This window comes from Equus asinus, chromosome 12 (assembly GCF_041296235.1).
Source record: "Equus asinus isolate D_3611 breed Donkey chromosome 12, EquAss-T2T_v2, whole genome shotgun sequence".
Lineage (NCBI taxonomy): Eukaryota > Metazoa > Chordata > Mammalia > Perissodactyla > Equidae > Equus > Equus asinus.
The window spans coordinates 74,418,629-74,438,387 of NC_091801.1; the positions used below are offsets into that span (position 1 = coordinate 74,418,629).

General features: G+C 40.7%; 1 protein-coding gene across 4 annotated transcripts in view; it reads right to left on the reverse strand.

Moving 5' to 3' along the window:
- Nucleotides 1–19,759, reverse strand: part of ADCY8 (adenylate cyclase 8) — a 216,254-nt gene that overhangs the window by 64,082 nt on the left and 132,413 nt on the right. For all 4 annotated transcript variants that reach the window (XM_014831341.3, XM_014831339.3, XM_014831342.3 and 1 more), the window contains one exon: nucleotides 5,159–5,259. In XM_014831341.3, coding sequence (XP_014686827.1) covers nucleotides 5,159–5,259 — 101 coding nt within the window. The remainder of the gene's footprint in view (nucleotides 1–5,158; nucleotides 5,260–19,759) is intronic.

Below are 19,759 nucleotides of genomic sequence, written 5' to 3' on the forward strand. Positions count from 1 at the left end.
ATATTGTTCATATTTTGTTAGATTTATACCTAAATATTTAGTTTTTGGTGCTATTTTAAATAATATTGTTTTTTAATTTCAAATGCCACTTTTTAGTTGCTGGTATATAGGAAGACTGATTTTTGTGTATTGACCTTGTATTCTGTCAGCTTGCTATAATTGCTCAGTAGTTCAGGAGTTTTTGGTAGATCCTTTGGGGTTTTCTGCATAGAAAGTCATGTTATTTGCAGATAAACATAGTTTTATTTCTTCGTTTCCAATCTTTATACCTTTCATTGCTTTTTGTTGTCTTATTTCACTAGCTAAGACTTCCAATATGATATTAAACAGTAGTAGTGAGATAGTACATTCTTGTCTGGTTTCTGATATTAGGGAGAAAGTTTTTCACCACCAAGGATGGTATTAGCTGCAGGTTCTTTGTCTATTGCATTAACAGAGTTAAGGAAGTTGCCTACAATTCCTAGTTCTCACGGAGTTTTCATTAAGTGGGTGCTGGATTTTGTCAAATACCTTTTCTGTGTCAATTGATATGATCATATAATTTTTCTTCTTTAGCTTGTTGATATGGTAGATTACATTTTTTGGCTTTAGAATGTTGAATAAACCTTGCTTACTTGGAATAAATTCTATTTGGTCATAGTGAATAATTCTTTTTATACATTATTGGATTTTATTTGATAATATTTTCTTGAGGATTTTGGTGTCTATGTTCATGAGAGATATTGGTCTGTAGTTTTCCTTTATTTCAAGTATTTACTGGGTTTTGGCACTAGGGTATTAGGATAATGCTGCCTTCATAAAATCAGTTAGGAACTGTTCCCTCTGCTTCTAATTTCTGGAAGAGGTTGTGGAGTATTCTTTTTTATTTAAATGTTTGGTAGAATTCACTGGTGAAACCATCTAGGTCTGGTGTTTTGTTTTTTTGGTAAGTTTTTAAATTATTGATGCCATTTCTTTAACAGATATAGGGCTATTGGTGTTAACTTTCTTCAGTGTGGTGTTGGATAGTTTGTGTCTTTCAACAAATTGGTCTATTTCGTCTCAGTTATCAAATTTGTGGACGTGGAGTTGTGTGTAGTATTCTTTTATTATCATTTTATTGTTTGTCAAAGAATGTCTTTATTTCCCCTTCAATTTTGAAGGATATAGAATTCTAGGTTAGTGTGTTTTTCTTTCCACACTTTAAATATTTCACTCCAATCTCTTCTTACTTGCATGGTTTTTGATAAGAAGTACAATGTATTTCTTATCGTTCTTCCTCTATAGGTAAGGTACAGTTCTCTTCCCTCTGGCTTCTTTTAAGATTTTCTCTTTGTCTTTGGCTTTCTGCAGTTTGAATATGATATTCTTAAGTGTGCTATTTATTTATTTATTTATTTGTGTTTATCCTGCTTGGTGTTCTCTGATTTTCCTGGTTCTGTGGTTTGGTGACTGTTACTCATTTTGGAAAATTTTCAGCCATTATTATCAAAAATTTCCTCTTCCCGGTTCTCCTTTCATCCCTTCTGGTATTCCAATTATGCGTATGTTATACATTTTAAAATTGGCCCAGGGGCTGGCCCCAAGGCCCAGTGGTTAAGTTTGCGCGCTTCGCTTTGGCGGCCCAGGGTTTCACTGGTTTGGATCCTGGGCGCAGACATGGCACCGCTCATCAGGCCATGTTGAGACGGCGTCCCACATGCCACAACTAGAAGGACCCACAACTAAAAGTATACAGCTATCTACTGGGGGGGGATTTGGGGAGGGGAAAAAAAAAGATTTGCAAGTTGTTAGCTCAGGTGCCAATCTTTTAAGAAAAAAAAAATTGGCCCAGAATTCTTAGATGCTTTGACCTGTTTTTTTTTTTCCCCCATTTATTTTTGTCTTTATCTTTCAGTTTGGGAAGTTTCTATTGACCTATATTCAAGTGCTCTGATTCTTTTGTTGGCCTTGCTGAGTCTATCAATGAACTCATCGAAGGCCTTCATTATTTCTTTTACAGTGTTTTTGATTTCTAGCATCTCCTTTGGATCCGTTCTTGGAGTCTCCATGTCTCTATTTATATTGCTCATCTCTGCTTGCATGGTGCCTACTTTTTCCATTAGAACTCTTCATATATTAAAGATAGTAATTTTAAATTCCCTTTCCGATCCTTTCAGCCATAATCCATGATTCACATCCTGGATTCTCGGTGCGGTGGGCAGGTGTGGGGGAAGGGGCTCTGTCAATCCTTGTAATCTTCTTTTTGATTTAAAAAAATATTCTTCCTGTCCACCTCCTGTTTCTCTTCAGGCATTAGTTGCCATGTTTATCTGCTCTATGTTCCCTCTTGTTGTCTTCGTTTCTGAAACGTGTCTTTTCAAAATTTTTATTTCCTTCCTGAGCTCTCTTGACAAATCTAAGTTTTCTGATCCTAATTGAGGTTATTTCATGTCTTGAACCACATTAAGTGCTTCAGTTCCTTTTGAAACAGTAGGTTAAAGTTTTGATATATGTTGTAGGCATGTCTTTTTGCAGTGCTTTCATTGGCTGTCAGGATATGAGTCTACTTCTGATTCTCTTTTTTCTTATAATAGCTTAGTATGGGATTGCCACCCATACATTTTATTGATAATTTTTGTGTAAAATTAACTTTGCTGAACTTTTGGAAAGAGGTGCGGTTTGGGCTAGTTTATTTTTTTGACTTCACAGAGCTCTTTCTTCACTTGTTCTTATGTAGTGTTCAAAAACATCATGGCTAGAGTCCCTTCCCACTTTTACATACACTCTCCCTTTTCTTCTTCTCTATAGTCCTGATGGTGAGTAAATTCTGATTCCATTCGCACAGCTCCTTCCAGAGCCCTACCCCAGGAGGGAGACTTGGCTGACCCATTTCCAGAGTTCACTGGGTCTTGATAGTGTTCATAGTGTCATAGTCGCAGCTCTTCAGGCCTGACTGTAGACTTTTGTGCTCATCTGATGCTGGATTAGGCAAACCCACTCTCAGTTGCTTTTTCAGTTTGGCACATGGCACTTCCCAGTGAGTATCTGTGGTCTATATTGGAGTTCTTTTGTTCCAAGATGTAACAGATGCCTACTTGCTTCTTTATGATCCTTCCCACACAGATGCCAATATGACACCAATCTTGGGGCTATTGAGAGATTGTCACTATCCACTGCCATTTTGGATTTGATGGGGCTACCACATCATCTACTTTTGTCGTAAATATAGTCCATGAGGTTTTTGGTCTTGCTGTCTAGTTGGTCAGATATGTGGGAATTCTGAGAGATTCAGAAATGCGTCACTTCTGCCACCATGTTCCCAGAATCCCCTTTCTCCTTCTAATACCCCTGATAATCTAGAAAAGGTCAAGCCATTCCCTGAGTGTTAGTTAATTTGAACATCCTTCCTTCTCAGAATCATGCTATAACCTTCTTCGAATATCTTCAGGGCCTCTTTCTTGCCCCGAGTATCAATTCCAGATTCCTTCATGTAGCTTTGTGAACTCTGAACTTCTGCTAACTCTCTCCTTTTCAGCCATGGCTCCTACCACATCTTGCACAAATCCTTTACTCCAGGCTGTCCCATTTACTCACTATTCTACAAACACAAGTTCTTTTACACCTCTGTGTTTTTGCCAGTGCTGTTTTATAAACTGCGCATAATCTTCCACTCTTTCTCCCTCACCCTACTCAGCTCAAAGTACCACCTTTTCTGCAAACTTTCCCTTGAACCACGCAGTCAGAATGAATCACTGATTTTAGTACAAAGCAGTTAAGTAGTTAAAAGCACCGACTCTTTCTTTAGGTTCAATTTCCAGCTCAGCCATTATAAAGACATGTGACCTTGGAGAAATCCTCATCTACAAAATGTGAATTAAAAAGATGCCTCAGTTATTGGCTATTTCTGAGGCTTTATTGAGACAATCTGTGAAAAGGATTTGGCACTTTCTTGGCATGTAATGAGTGCTCAGTAACTGGGAACCATTATTAATGTCCCTCTCCCACTAAATTATATTAGAGAATGTGGACCTTCTCTTGAAAAGTTATACTATCCTCAGCATCCAGCATGTTGCTGTGCCTCTATTAGACATTTAACGAATATTCGTGGTGTTACTTTTAACCATGAGAGCGGAAAATTCATGGTAAGTTTATGGAGAAGGGAATTTTCCCTGGAAAAGAGGCAGGGGCTATCTTACAGTGCAGGGAGGGGAGAAAGCGTGGCCACTGGAATAATCCGGAAGTAGGTTCAAATAATGGCTCTGGCACCTGTAACCCGTACAATTTAAGTTTGTGTCTAACAGTGTGTTAAAGCCCAGACTCTGGATCGAGACTTCCTGGGTTTGAATCCAGGCTGTAACATTTTTTAACTGTGAGATGTTGGGCAACTTATTTCAATACTCTGAGCCTCAGTTCTCTCTTCTTTAAAATGAGGATAATAACAGTACCTACCTGATAGGGTTGCCATGAGGATTTCATGAGTTACTGTGTGTAAAGATTCGTAACAGTGACTGGTCACATAGAGGTGTTTGCAGCATTATTATTACTATTTTTTTGGTGAAGAAGATAGGCCCTGAGCTAACATCTGTTGCCAATCTTCCTCTTTTTGCTTGAGGAAGGCTTTCCCTGAGCTACCATCTGTGCCAATCTTCCTCTATTTTGTATGTGGGATGCTGCCACAGCATGGCCTGATGAGTGTTGTATAGGTCCACACCCACGATCTGAACCTGGGAACCCCGGGCCACCAAGGCAAAGCATGAGGCTTAACTGCCATGCCACTGGGCAGACCCTGCACTATTATTAAAGTGCCAATTTCACTGACCTCGGAAGCTATGATGCTGTATCTATGGACAACAAAGAGGAAATTAACAAAGGAACAAGTAAATGGTGACAGAGGCTCTTACGCTTACTTTCTGCATTCATAGGTGCAATGTTAAATGGGAGAGAGGCCTACTTTGATTTTGGTTGCTGTTTTTATTAAGATCGGGAAAAAGAGTCTTGCCTTGGCAGAGGAATGAGATTATTATGCAGAGTAAGACAACCACAATAGACACCGACACTATCAAACATTTTGGTATGGATCCTGGATCCCATTATTTTTAATTCTGATCCCTTGAAAAGGTCACCTAACTGGCTCCAGGGGAGGGACCCTTACCTCACAGAGGCATTCCACCCGAGAACTCAGTCCTTTCATATTTACCTTGAAGAAGGAAGCAAACTTTGTATTGCCGTGATAAATAGAAGAACGATGAACGCACAGACCAAGTTTGACTTGAATACTTCATCTCTCATTTGAGAATACTGTAATTAAACAAAAAGAAGGAGAACGAATTACTTTGCAGCAGAGTTTGCCTTTCAGAAGAGTGTACTTTTGCCAGTGTTTCAAGTCGTGGGGGAAACAGCAAGGAAAGACAAGGCATTTAAATATTTTCTAAAAATTAAGAGAAATCCATATCTTAATAAACCCTTTCACAGAGCTTTATCTCCATCCCTCCCGCCAATCTTCCAGCGAGAGCCCAAGAGTAAATACAATTCCCCTCCTAGTAAAAGAGAGTGAGAGGGGGACTTCACATGAGCTTGTCCACTTCTTCTCCCTCTGAACTAACATCGTTTTAACAAAACAGAGGAGCGCCCAGCCATATATGTAGCAAATCAAATTCACGTTGACTTCCTTCATGAGTAAACTTAAGTCATTTAAGGATCTCGCTCTATTTCTTGTTAGGTTTGGGGACACAGGACAATGTTTCACCAGAGAGTCTTTCAGCCTCTTTTTTCATAAAAACTATTGAAAAATAAATTCATAGAATCGTAGAACAGAAAGCAGCCTGTGAGAGCTTCAGCAGATGCTACCCTTTCCCTTCACACAAGAGGAACCAAGACTGATCAGCCAATATGCTTGATGCCCATCTGGTGTCTGCTGGAGGTGGCCCTGGGGAATGGCGGTAACTTTATTTTGATTATCCAGAGTACTCAGCGATTTCATCGTCCAGCCTCAAAAGCTTCTGGAAAGTCAGCACTGAATGTGTGCTTGCCTTTGGACTGCCTAGTTTCCTGAACCTCTTGGAGTCACCATACTGAGGAATAATCCAATTCCCTCAGAAGGAGGAAAGGATTTTTAAAACTGAAAAAGGCCTTAAAATTAGGCTAAACCAAGCCCCTCATTTTATCTAAATTCCAGAAAGCCCTAGGAACTTGTGGGAGATCACACAGCATGCAGATCAGAGGGGTAACAGAAAGCTAAGCCTGGCTTTGTGACTTTGTAATCCCTGATTTGAATTTCATAGAGTTACTTTGCAAAGGAAGCCCATAAATAGAGCTCTCATGACATCTCAGGTTCTATATGTCCCCAATACCAAGAGGTTTGGTCAGGTCAATGAAACAACAAAATCAGTCCAAGTTGCTGTTGGTATGTCACAATCGACAGTTACGGTGATTTTTATTCTCTTGTCTACTTCTTGGTGTGGTTTGGGTTTTCGACTGAACTTACTGCTCCGGGTCATGGCTGAGATTTGGGGAATGACAACGATCTTTGGCTCCACGGGGGAAACACAATGCTGCTCAGAGACTGCACATTCATTGCTGCTGCAGGGCCATGCTTTTTCTACTCCCCAGTATTGAGGCCTCTGTCCACCTGCTAACAACCTGCTCGGTATCTGGAGGGGAACCTGGAACTTGTCCTTGAAGAATCACTATAAGCCATCTTCTTTCCTGACAAAACTGCAGAAAATCCATGTCACTAACAGTTACAAAGAGTGATGCCTAAGAACGGGGCAAAATTATAGAGACACGCAAATACCAGCTTGAAAATAAATGAGTTCGCCACAAAGCAGTTAATTTAAAGAAAGAGAAAAGTCTGAATTCCTTTTAACAACCAACAGTACAAGATCTATTCTTCGTTGGCTGACTAATTTCAAAACAGCTTGGTTATATAGATTTGATAATGAGATTTTTAAAACAACACTAACAAATTTTAGCATACTTAGTCCCTCTCTTCATCTTCATCATTATCATTATCTTCCTCTTCATCCTCAACTCATCATTGCTGTCATCATCACAGCATCTTGGAGCTGTAATGGACCATCACGTTCAGGAATCCTTGCCATAACATCCCTGATAATTACTCAAATGCTGGCTGAATATCGCCAGATGACTTTCTCTGCTTTGTTGGAGGAAGTGGGTTTCTTTTCTCTGAACCGGGGCACGGCATCCTACAGTTTCAAACAGCCTTAACTTGAACACTCCCAGTGCCTGAGAGCTCAGTCCTTTGCAAAGGGTTTCTTTCCATTTGGGGCCCATTCTCACTGTGAAAATGTCCTTTCCTATAGATCCCAAGCCTGAGTCTCTGACTCCTTTCCTGAATGTTTCTTACTGATGACTTAAAAAAAAATCAGCATTTGTCCAGACTATAGCTGTGTGTGCTTTTAGGTTTTTCATTTTCTGTGGATGGCAAGCTGGGTGGAGACAAAGTAAGAAGATCTAGTTTGCTTCCAGATCTTCTACTCTGTCAGTGTTTCACTGTGAGCAAAGCCAATTTCTTTGAACTTCACTTTTCTTATCTGTCCAATGGGGGAATTAACACAATTCATAGGTTTTACCATGGTATTCTATTTTATTCATGCTAAATTTAATAACAAATTCCATTGTTATCATGTTTGAACTCCAGTGCCTAACGCAGTCACATAAAAGAAGAGCCTTATAATATTTGTGAAGTTGACGTAAGTCAAATATAAAATACTGGGCTTCAGAATGCAGTGCCTTGTTGCTTTGGAAATGCAGAGGAGAGCAGAACCGTGGAAGGAAAATCCCTCATTGGCTCAGGATGATAGGGTTCTGAGATTGAGTGGTGATTCATTTCCGTTCCTCTTGCCTGGTGGAGGTCTGAGCACTGCGGTCCACAGCTATATGAAGTTACACGGATGCTCCCCCGCCATAGTACAGACTCCTTATCTTGCCTCTGTTCTGTCCTCGCTTGGCTCCACTTATCCTTTTACATCTTAGTGGTGATCACGGACTCATCGAGAGCTAGACCACCTGGATTTGAATCCAGCTCCAATGCTTACTAGCTGTGTAACCTTGGACAAACTTACTAAACTTCCTATACCACAGTTTTCTCATCTAGAAAATGGGGATAATAATAAGAACTATCTCATAAGGGTTGCTGGGAGGAAGAAAGGAGTTAATATATGCTAAGTGCTTAGAGCACTTGGCAACCTTAGTTAAGTGTTCCCTATAATCAAGGAATTATACTTATTTTACTGCTCTACTTGTTACCTTTTTGAAGCCTGCTTTCCAATCACAGTCTTGCCTTACAGAATGCTGTCTTTCATTCCTCTGTACAAAATTGTACCTTTACTTAGTAGGGACCCCTAAAGTGTTGCTCATTGACTGGTCCATCAGGTTCGAAAGGATTCTTTTAAAGGGAATTATGATTTTGTACGTGGTCTTTTGTCTTAGCAAAAGACCCTGCCCTTATTCCTTCCCTTGCTTCCTAAGAGATCCTCCACCAATGTGTGGAATTCTCCACAGACCTTTAGGATAGGTGGCTTTGGAAATGACCACGCCCTTATAATTCACTGAGTCCTTGGTCTGCAAGATAACTTGGCAATCACAAAAATATTTCTTTCAGATGAGGAGCTTGAGACTCATGTGTGGGAAGGGTCAGTTAGGTGGTTGGTGGAAGAGTTCAGACAATGAGCCACATCTCTTGGCTCCTAGTGGAGTGTTCGATTCATTAGACCACTCTCTGGAGTGGAAATGCCTGAAGGCAGTAACTGAGCCAACTGTATATGGGATTAATACCAGTTAAATGGGCCTGCGACTTGGAACAAGTTACAGATGCTTCCTTTGAGAGCTTAGATTAGAATTTGGATGATTATTTTCAATCTGCAGGGCTTTGGTTGACTCAGGAAATGGTCAAAATCTAGTGTAATAAATTTGAATAATAATAACTAATGCCTAGTGAAAGGCAGACACTGTGCTACATGCTTTACCTGGATGATCTCATTTAGTTACCACAACAATATTTTGAGGAAAATCCTATTTATCATATCCCCATTTTTCAGATAATGAAACTGAGGACTAGAATACTTGGGTAACTCAACCAGGCCTTCACAGATTGTAAGTAGGGAATCCACAGAGTTTGATCCCACAGTGCAAGGTCTCATGGGCTTCACTATCTGCTGCTAACATGCTGTTTTCAAGGTAAGGTCACCTTCTTCATAGGATGCATGATAGCATGTCTTGGTGTATTTCAGTGATGTGGTTTATGATACAAAGAAAGGGAATGTGTTTGAAAGTTGAGTCTATGTAAATCTTGGTTAGAATGAAACTGAAGCAGGATCTGGGCAAAGGATGGACCTTAGAAACACCCTATGAATTAGTTTCATAAGCTGGCACTGCTGCACTTCCATGATTGATGAATGGGTCCTCAGCACAAAGTGATGCGAGGAAAAGAACTCTTTTTGCAAGGCCTGAATGGGTAGACCAATAACAGTGGAGAAAATAAAAGACACAATGGATTTTACTTAAATGTAACAGAATAAGAGGGACTACAATCTTCAAATGATTAAACAGTTGTTTTAAAAATGAAAATTTCCTACTTGACTTGATCAGGTGGAGACTTGGGGTCCCTTCCAAGGAGGTGGGGTATGAAGAATTTATGTTCCATTTTGTTCATGTCTGGGGATCTTGACCCTGCATTGTCTTGAAAGGTATCTTAGAAATGAAATAAGAGCCATGAGGATCTATTGGGTTCCTAGGTCTGTCACAAGGAAGCCTGGAACCCAAGTATGATTACACCAGGAAAAGCCCATTCTGGATTCTTCATCCACAAAGGTGGGATCAGGAAAGCTAGCTTGCAGAGATGGACAGAGCTTCTAATCTTCTATGTTTCTGTACCTGAGACAGACCTGGAAAACCTTCCTCAGTGTGTGGGAGGGAAATTACCCTGATCTCTTAGATTCTCCACTTCGACTATGAGATACAACGTGCTGACTAAATTATTACGTCTCCACAAGATGTAGAGGATGCTTCTAACCAAAGCAATGATCTAGTTAATAGTCCAAACTACAACCATACTCTGTCTTTTTATCCAAGTGTGTATATGAGATTACAAAATTTCATAGTTGGAGTGGATTGTATTTGTCACCTTGGTCCAACCCTCACTAATGATGATTTCACTCAGTAAAATCTCTCAGAATTGAGTCATTACCTCCTGCCTGAATATTTCCAGTGATGGGGAAAATCAACCCCTCACTTGAGAGCCCATTCCATTTTTGGATAAATCTAATTTGAAGAAAGATAATTTTCTAGCACATCTCTCATTGATATACATTAATATGTTTGTTAAATTAAAGGAGAATCTCAATCAGGACAACCTGCTCATTTTCCATGAGCGAATGAAGAAATTTAACTTCTGTTCTATTGTTAAGTCCCTGCGTTATGTAGCATGACAGTGGCTGGAGCATCCTTAAATTGCATCATGTGGGTAAAAGGCATAAGTGCAATAAAAGAGCAAGGAGTAATTTTCAATAATTTCATATTTTGAAATAGACTATCTTCCCTAGCTTGGTGCCTAGTGTCTAACCAAATCATTATCGGTGTGTCTGAGGAGTGTCTCACTGGCATACTTCTTCCCAGGTAAACTGACCTTTGAATAAAGGTGGGTTTCCTCATCTTTAGTAAACTCACAAGGAATCATGCTAACATGTATCTAAGATGGCCAGCTTTAGAAGAGTGAGGCTGGGAAGACACCATCCCAGAGGTGACAGAAGACCCTTAACGATAACATATTATCATTAATGATTTATGATAATAATAATATGTTATGTCTTCCTTGATAGTGGGGTTGACTGCCATACGAAAATTCCAAGCAACTTTACAAAACTTCCAACCCACCATTCTTCCAGCTCACCCTCCCCCAAAGGTCCCATCCTTGGGAGGAAAGACTATTCCTTTCTTGACTGACCCAGTCCCCCAAGCCCTGGTGAGGCCATGGGAGTGATAACTATTCCTGTGTTCCTTGCGTAGAAACCCCCGGTTACAGATGATGGTGATGTTCACAAAGGAAACATTACGATTTCATCAAGGACCGGGCTGATGACCTTTGGGTTGAAATCATCATAATTCTACCATTCTACACTACACTACTACAGGTGAAATTGGTGCTTCTGACTTGAAAATACTGGCTTTGTGGGAATGGAGCTAGCTAATTAGTCTGATAAAAAGATACAAATGGAATGGGCCTGGATATCACTTGATAATCTAAAGGGTGGTAGAAATAGTAGTAATTTTACAAGGCGATATTAAGAATGTAAAGGAGGCTCACAAAGCAACTGTTTGAATAAGGGGTGGCTTTTTCCCTCAGCCTCTTTGAAATTTGTCCTTCCTACCTGCAGGAGGCGGCCTAAACACTCTTACTATTTGGGGCCTTCATAGAATGCTAGAAACTCAAGGGCAGCCTGAGCCTGCAACGGAATAATTCCTTTAAAAATAATTTAAAAAATAAGATCATGAAAATGACCAGGAAGCGTCTGATTCAGAAAAATGAGAGAGAATACCTGAGACCATTGGGTTCCTGTTCCGTGTTCCTACCTCTCTCAATCTAAAGAAGAAATGGAATGGTTCAAGAAATTCTGAATGTTTCCCATCAAAAAAAAAGCATTTTTTCTTATTACCTAATTCCAGAGTCTAACATCTTAATCCATCAGAAAATTCATTTGTTGCCTAGCCTTCTTTGTTTTGCCAAAATTCCCCCTTAATTATCTTATTCCACTCATTATAATTCCAACCGGAGCTGATGGGAAGAATAAAGGAACGTTTCAAAGTTTGTGATGCATTTTCCCTGAACTATCTCTTAAGCCTCCACTTAACTTTGATTTTCTTCCTAAAGGATAGAGAAAACGGGGAGAAATTCTGAACATAGATAAGAACCAATTGTACTCAGCCAAAGGCTTATGGAAAGGTTCCTTTGTGTGACAAATCCTTGTTTTTTTGTGGCTGCTGATGGAAAAAAAAAGAAAAACATTAAATGAATGTTTTGAAAATACTCAGCATAGACTTGGTTCATAGCAAGCAGTGCCTATGATAGTTATTGTTATTATTATATTAAAAATGGGAATCTGATCACTGACTTGTGTGTAAAAACGGGGGTTCACTTGCAGTTTCGTTTAAAACACCTTTGGCTTTTTCAGGAGGCTGTCTCTGGTTTCACCAGCTCTTTCAAACCACCTAGTCACATAACTAACTCCCTGCCTGTTTAAACCAACCGGCTTTCTTTTGGGGGAACAGCTCAGGGGCAATTCAAAGGCTCAACAGTCCTATTCCCAGTGCTCTAAGAGAGAAGGTATCCTATGTGTTTGCCCTATTCACTTAATAGGCTTTTACACGTTCATGGATGGCTGGGGTGACGGAGTTGCCCTTGTCTTAGTCTATCTTTAGCAAGGGTAGATTGCTTGTGTGTGTGTGTGTGTACATGTACCTGTTTGTGTGTGTGTGTGTGGGGGGGGGCGAATAGAGGATGAAGGAAATTTTAATTGTTTTAATTTTTTTTTGTCTTCAAGGTATCCGTCACATGCATAGCTATATAATCCCTTCCTCACACCACACCAGCCCTACCCGTTACATATTCCAAACTGTATGGAAGGTAGGCATTATGAAAACGATGGGATTTTGTGAGATGTGGTGGCAACAGTCTGAGTTTTGGAAAAGAGTGAGTTGGATTTGAATTCCAGCTCTGCTGCCTTCTACACGTGTGAACCTTGGGAAAGTCACTCAGACTCTCCAAGCCTGCCTCATGTATCAACCAGTAGAACTAATATCTACACAAAAGGACTGTTGTGAAAATTAAATTGAATGAGGAAACAAATATAAAATGTTCATGACAGGGCCTGATAAGGTAGTAAGTGACCAACAAATGTCAGTTTCCTTGTCACATTGCTGCCTCAGCTGCAAATTAATTGCAGCCCCTGAAGCACCTAGTATTAGCTGCATTTCATCTGCACAACCACCTTGTGAGGTGGCCACTCTCATGCCCATTTACTAGGATGGGAAGTTCAGTGACTTGCCCAGGATCACAAGCTGAAGTGTAGTCCCCCAGGGAGTAGAGGCCATGTCTTTTTGTGTTCCTACAGTGCCTCAGTATAAGCCTGGAGGAGTAACAGAGAACAGAGCAAATGCTCTGAGCTGGGCCAGATGGACTTCCCAGGAGTCACAAGAAGTGTGGAGAGAAGGACAATTCTTGTAGGAGCATAAAGAGACCCATGTGTGAAATGACATCAAATTCTTGGCTGGCTTGTTCTCACGGGAGGAAAGGCACAGCCTTTAAGGATGATCAAATACCAGATGCCCTTAAAGAGAGAGCTGATCTTTCTCATCTTATTTGGAAGAAGGCAACAATAGAGAATTTGGAATAATCAAATCATTTTGAGAAAAGACAACCGAATAACTCTGACATATTGGAACACACCCCAGGGGGCCACTGCTTGTGCTCCAGTGACCTGGAGGTACTGATGGGAAGGCCTCCCTCAATGGGCTATAGGTATGTACTTGGTTAGTCCACACTTTTGTGTGCCTTGTAATTATGTATTTATGGTACCTTGGGTATAAAATATATTAAGATTGTCTCCTCCTACTATTTTTGATGAAGTAGTTCTTTATAGAAGCTCTAGAAGTATGAGATTTATTTTAAGTGAGGGTTTAGCCTCACCTGGATTTGGATTGGCATAGGATTAGTCAGAAGGAAAGGGAAAATAATTAAAAAATTTCTTTATTCAAATACTTGTTCAACATCTATCCAATTTATCCAAACATCTATTATATAAGTATTGTGACATCTAATTTTCACAAGAACCCAACGAGGGGGCAGCTGTTATGATCATCACCATTTCAGTGAGATCAAACACCTTGTCTTGTGTCACCCAGCCAGTAGGTGGCAGGAATTGAGTTCAAGTCACATCTACTCAGTAATCAAGTCTATAGTCTTTCCTCTGTCTTTGAACAAAGACCAAACACTGGTGAGATAATGAGACGTCTGCTTGTGTGAAAGTGTCCATCTGAATGGCAGAAAGCCATCACCTGTCAGTATCCATTAATGATCTGTAGACTAATCAACTCAGACCTCACCTCCAGGCCTGTCTGAGGCCATATTGACCTTGAATGTGGACCTGGGACCTCCTGATGTGACGTGATCTCTGCAGATGTGAGGTAAGCGTCTAGCTCAAGTCCTAAAGTGCAATTAAGGACAAAGAAATGTGGCCAACAGCTCAGGACGACAGACTCCCCAGAAGAGCTTCTCAAAATGTAGGTCCTTCTGCAAAAACAGAATCTTGGGGGCAGAGTGATGGGCAGGTACCTTTATTTTTACCAAGACTCTTGGGTGATCCTTAAGTTTGAAAACTGCTAGCCTAGGACAAAGAGGCTTTTTATTGCTTAAATGTGTCACAATGACAAAAGGAGGCCTTTTCTCAAAGAAAAACGTTTCAGAATTTAGCAGAAAGATATTGCCATGGAAAGAAGGAAGGAAATCTAATCAGCACTGATATGATTTGATTTTAATACTTACCCCACTGAAATGCCTATAGCGAAAGTATAAATTTCCAAAATTTTGAAGTATATATTAAACACATCCGAATTTTTATTCAAGATGAGGAGGCTGTTTTATTCTGAGATGGTGACTGCTTTTGGAACACTGAGCTTAATGAAGTCACTTCAAATAAGCGTTCCTATGTTATTTAGGTCTCTCAAGGTGCTAAAGGATTTGGGTTGGCATCTCTGGCCCGGAAACATCCATAAATAACTGTAATTAATTGCCTTCCCCATCCTAAGCTTCATTCAGAGCCTTATCCTAGAAGAGAAGTGAGATATATCTCCTTCTTGTAAGTGTCCTAGGGTTAAATTCTTCACTATATAAAGAATCCTCACAAATCAACAGGACAGAAGTGAGTACCACAATAAAAGACAGCAATTAAGACACACATGCAAATTGCACAATTAAGACAAATGTATAGATTGTGCAATTAAGACAAATGTGCAAATCACAAAAGGAGAAATATAAATACCAAAACATAAAAAATATACAATAAGACATTCAACCTCAACAATAATTTTTAAAAATTCAAAAGACAGGAAGATGCTGCTTGTTTTTTATCAAGTTGGCAAGTTTCAAAAAGTATAGGCACAATATTCGAGGGCAATTTCAGCATGTACACCAAGTATTTTTAAATGTGCATTCTCTTGTAATCATTTTTAGGATTTTATCCTAAGGAACTAATTAAGCGTGGATGTATGATTTAGCTATGACAATGGTCATGGCAATGCAGTTTATAATTTTTTTTTTTTGAGGAAGATTAGCCCTCAGTTAACTACTGTCAGTCCTCCTCTTTTTGCTGAGGAAGCCTGGCCCTGAGCTAACATCCGTGCCCATCTTCCTCCATTTTATATGTGGGATGCCTACCACAGCATGGTGTGCCAAGCGGTACCATGTCTGCAGCCAGGATCCGAACTGGCGAACCCCGGGCTGCCGGGAAGTGGAACGTGCGAACTTAACCACTGCACCACCAGGCCGGCCCCTGCAGTTTATAATTTGCAATAGTGAAAAACTGAGAAAAAAGTAAAAAATGATTAAAACATGCAACGGAATAATACGTAGTTACAAAAATTATTTTGTAACAACATTTAATAATGTGGAAAAAGGCTCAAGGAAAGAATGCTTAACACTATGTTACAAAGCTATATACCAAACAGTCCCATTTTAATAAAAAATTGCATAGGTAAGTATATAGAATCACACTCATGTAAGACTAGCACGACAGATGCCAAAATGTTAACAGCTTTATCCTGGGTTGTAAGATCACAAGAGATGTCATTTTCTTCTTTTTGCCTTCTCTGCTCAGTATAAACTTCCATTAGTGAAAATGCACACCTTTTTTTTAAATAAGAAAAAAGTCATATATAAGAAAAGAAAAACAAATCCAATACGATGGACAGTATTTGATACACGTCATGTTTTCTACATCACTTTATCATGATTCTAATTTTTATTTGCCCCTGAGATCTGTAAGCTCCCTTAGGAAATATTTTAGCTCGAGGCTAAAGAAGGGTAGAGAATTCTTCTGTGAAATTTGGGAGGCACTGGAGGTGACCTCTGATGACTGGATTAGGCTCCTCTGCCCCATCCAGGGGTCTGTTCAGAAAGTCCACCTGGGCTTGCTGGGAAGCGAAGATGCTAAGTACCACTAATTCTAATCTGACTGAGTCCCAAGCCTTGGGTCACATGATTTGTCACCCACAGGGGTGATTTTTGCGAGTGAAAAGAAGTGCTCCTAATAATTACATTTAGAAAATAGATGTAAACCAGGACTATCTCAGGCAAACCAGGGTATATGGTCACCATGGTCACAGGGAACTGACAGACTCATGGCATCAACTGCTGAAAGATATTAGGAGCTGTCCAACTCTCTCATTTCACAGAGGAGGAAACAGAGGCACGGAGAAGGGAAAAATGTGCTGCCCAATCTTGGCTAAGCCACACGAGTCACGAGCATGCTCTTCCGAAGCTTAACTAAAAAAATTCCAGTCTGTGCGTGCATGTGTGTGTGACCCACCATGAAATCGCATGGCAGAACTTTATCATCTTCTCTCCTGAAACTCCACTGCTAAGTGAGATTAAAACTGACCCATGTCTTTTGGCGCTTAGAGCTCTAAATAAATATCCTGAGACCAGAAGGCAAGGCAGTCTCCTCCAATATTCTCCCTAACCTGAGCCTTCCTTCCCTCAGCAAGTGTTCATGGAACACCAGGAAGGAAATACAAGTCCTATTTCACATAACAGTGTTGGTAGATATGCCAATTTTTATAAGCGAATGTGACCAGGAAGTGTCTGAATGACATTTCAAAGGAGCTTTTGTATTCTTTAATTCACTAATAAAGGTGGAGTGGTGAACGGGTTCCCTTATTCCTATATCTTTATGTCGTTCAAACAGAATGACGCCTTTTCTTTCCTACGAAATTTCCAAGGGTAAGATCATTGTTTCCATTTCCATTTTTCCTTTCAGAAAACATGATTTTAGGGTCCAAACTTGCACCTAAGAAGCAGAGGAGGGCAGTGGGAAGAGCAAAGCCTTTGGAGTCACAAATACTGTATATATTGCAACAATTCTAAGGTGCACAATTTTCCCCCCGCCTTTTAGCATCCCTTTAATCCGAAGGCATTACACTGGTGAGCAACAGGCTTAGAAACATTTGTTCTTCCGGGGAGGTTGCGATTGCTTCTGCTGGTCGCCAGGGGGCAATATCAACCCGGGACCACTTTAAATTAAATTCTCTGCCTGACTTTAGTGTTTTTTTTAAGACCACATTCAGAGCGTGAACTCAGGCGGCAAATCTATGCAGATTCCATTTTGGAGTTTAACTTTCTGGAGAGCTCTTTTTTCTATCTAACCGATACCAGCATACAGGCACGTGGGTTCCCTCACTCTCCTCGTCTGCTCGGTGGGTTTTTTCCTGTTCATTCTTACTCTGAGGGCGTGAACCCAGCTTACTGGGAAGGAGCCTTTCCTCTTAGACTCTCCATACTGGGTGATTTTTCTTAGTGCTGCATAGAAAATGGAGCATCTCACAGTGGATGGTACCTTACAGTCAGCGAAATATAGCAGCTAGATTTTGAGATCCACGACCTCTACTTAACCTCTAGGGGCTCAGTTTTCTCTTTCGTAAGCAGGATAGTAATGTTTCTCTGAGGATAAATTGATATACATCAACACAAGCACAGAGTGGATGCACACTGGAATCCTTGGATTGGAAGGCCTTGTTATTATTTTGGTAAGGTTCTAGGACCCTTTCCTACTTAATCTCTCTCCCAAACCCCTTCCCCGTGCCTCCCACTCCTTCCAAAGTTCAAAGAGGAGAGGATGAAGGTAGCACAGGATTGTCTTCTTCATATAAGGGCCTGAGAGTGAGTCTGGGGGGCTCCCGGGAGAGGCAGCGTCGTCAAGAGACACGGCACTGGCTTTGGGGTCACAGTGGGCTCAGATCGTAGTCCCTCTACTGACAGTTTGAGTTTGGGCAGACTATGTAATCATTTCTCTGCGTCTCTATTTCATCAAGTACAAAACGAGGCTCATAAAAACTTCTGCCTCATACCATCGTTCTTAGTCAATTTGTGCCAAAAGCTTAGAATAGTGCCTGGTATTTGGTAAATACCCAATAATTATTACTTATTATATATTCTCTGCTCAGCAGCAACACAGCCCCTAGAGAGCGGCTCGGAGCAAGAGTCTATGAGGAATGCCTCTGTGACACCAGGGGAGTGAACGTTTTCTGATGCAGGGTGTCCTCACCCTGGGGAACCCATGCAATGCAGAGCACACACGCTAGATGGCGCAAGGCTGGACCGTCCACATGTCCATTCAGGATGCTGCCCTTCGCTTCTCTAAGAACCTTCCCTGGTCACCGAAATCAACTACGGGCACACTATGCCTCATTCCTCCCCTACATTCATTCCTGCTTCATCACCAGGTGCCTGCAGATGAGATGCAGACACTATTAAATAAAACACATTAGAAAATCTAGTCCTCAGGGGTCAGGTTATTAGCAAAGCAAATACATCTTTAGCAAGAATGAATAAAAGGGTTTTGTATAGCTCTGGATACAGGTATTTACAAAGGCTAATTCACAAGATTCTTTGCAGGACCACCCTGCTTTTCCTAGCTCCTTTAGTGTAGCAACCAAGAAAGAAAATGCATTTAATTTGGACCTTAAGCCCTTAATTACGTTGTGAATAAGAAAAGTCCACCGGCTATTTTTAGGGGCAGTGTTGATCGAGGCAAAACGTTTCTTCTCCTTTTGTTTTGTTAGTACATTGACACAATACATTTCAAACTGTGAGCCACAGGTGAAGATATTAATTTTGGAGTTTGCAACCTTTAGGTAGTTATCAAAGAGACTCATTGGGAACGGTGCATGTGCACAGAAGTGTGAATTCTCCAAAGCAGAATTGCCCTGGCAGCTGAGCAAACTCACAAAAAATTGCTCATTGGAGCTTTGCAGAGTATTGGAGCAAACTCCTGAAATTTGCTTGCAAATTCCCTGCTGTTCTTGCCTGAGGTTCCTGCAGACGCCAAGCGCCTCCTGTGCTCAGTCAAGGAAGCACTGTCAGCTTCCATCAGTGCCAAGGAGCAGCCCCTTTAAATAGGGACAGCACCCACCTCCCCACAGCACCTTACAATTTAGAGCTGGGGTGGGAGAGGGGCATGGGAAAAAATCATCATCAATATGCCGATGCCATTTTTGAACGCTTAACCTAATCAAGGTGTGGCCTGGAGCCTTTCTTAATGACCTATAAGAGAGGCATGTTCATTAGCCTCATTGTACAGAGAGGACCTCATGTTCACAGAATACTTCACTTACAGAAGGTCATCTAGCAACGGAGTGGCAGACGTGGAATTCAGACCCAAGTCTGAATCCGCAACTCATCTTCTTTCTACTGTGCCTGCATCAGAGGGGCTCTGAGCCAGCAGAAAACTGGGGAAATGGGAGAACAGGTGTCTACAATCTAAGAAAGAGTGTTTATCGCTAATGCTTACATCAAGTTATTGGGCGCCCTCACGTTTTATGTTAGAAGGGTTGCAATTGATGCGAATTCACCTAAAAGCAAAGGCAAGTGCTAATGTCACCTGAGTTTATAATTGCAAAGTGGAAGGAATGCTTTTGTTCTTTTTGTCATCTTTTCCTTAAAGAGCAAAGCTGAGGCTCTCTTTTCTAACTGGCATCTCCTTTCATGGCCTTGAGTCTACTCATGATTTTC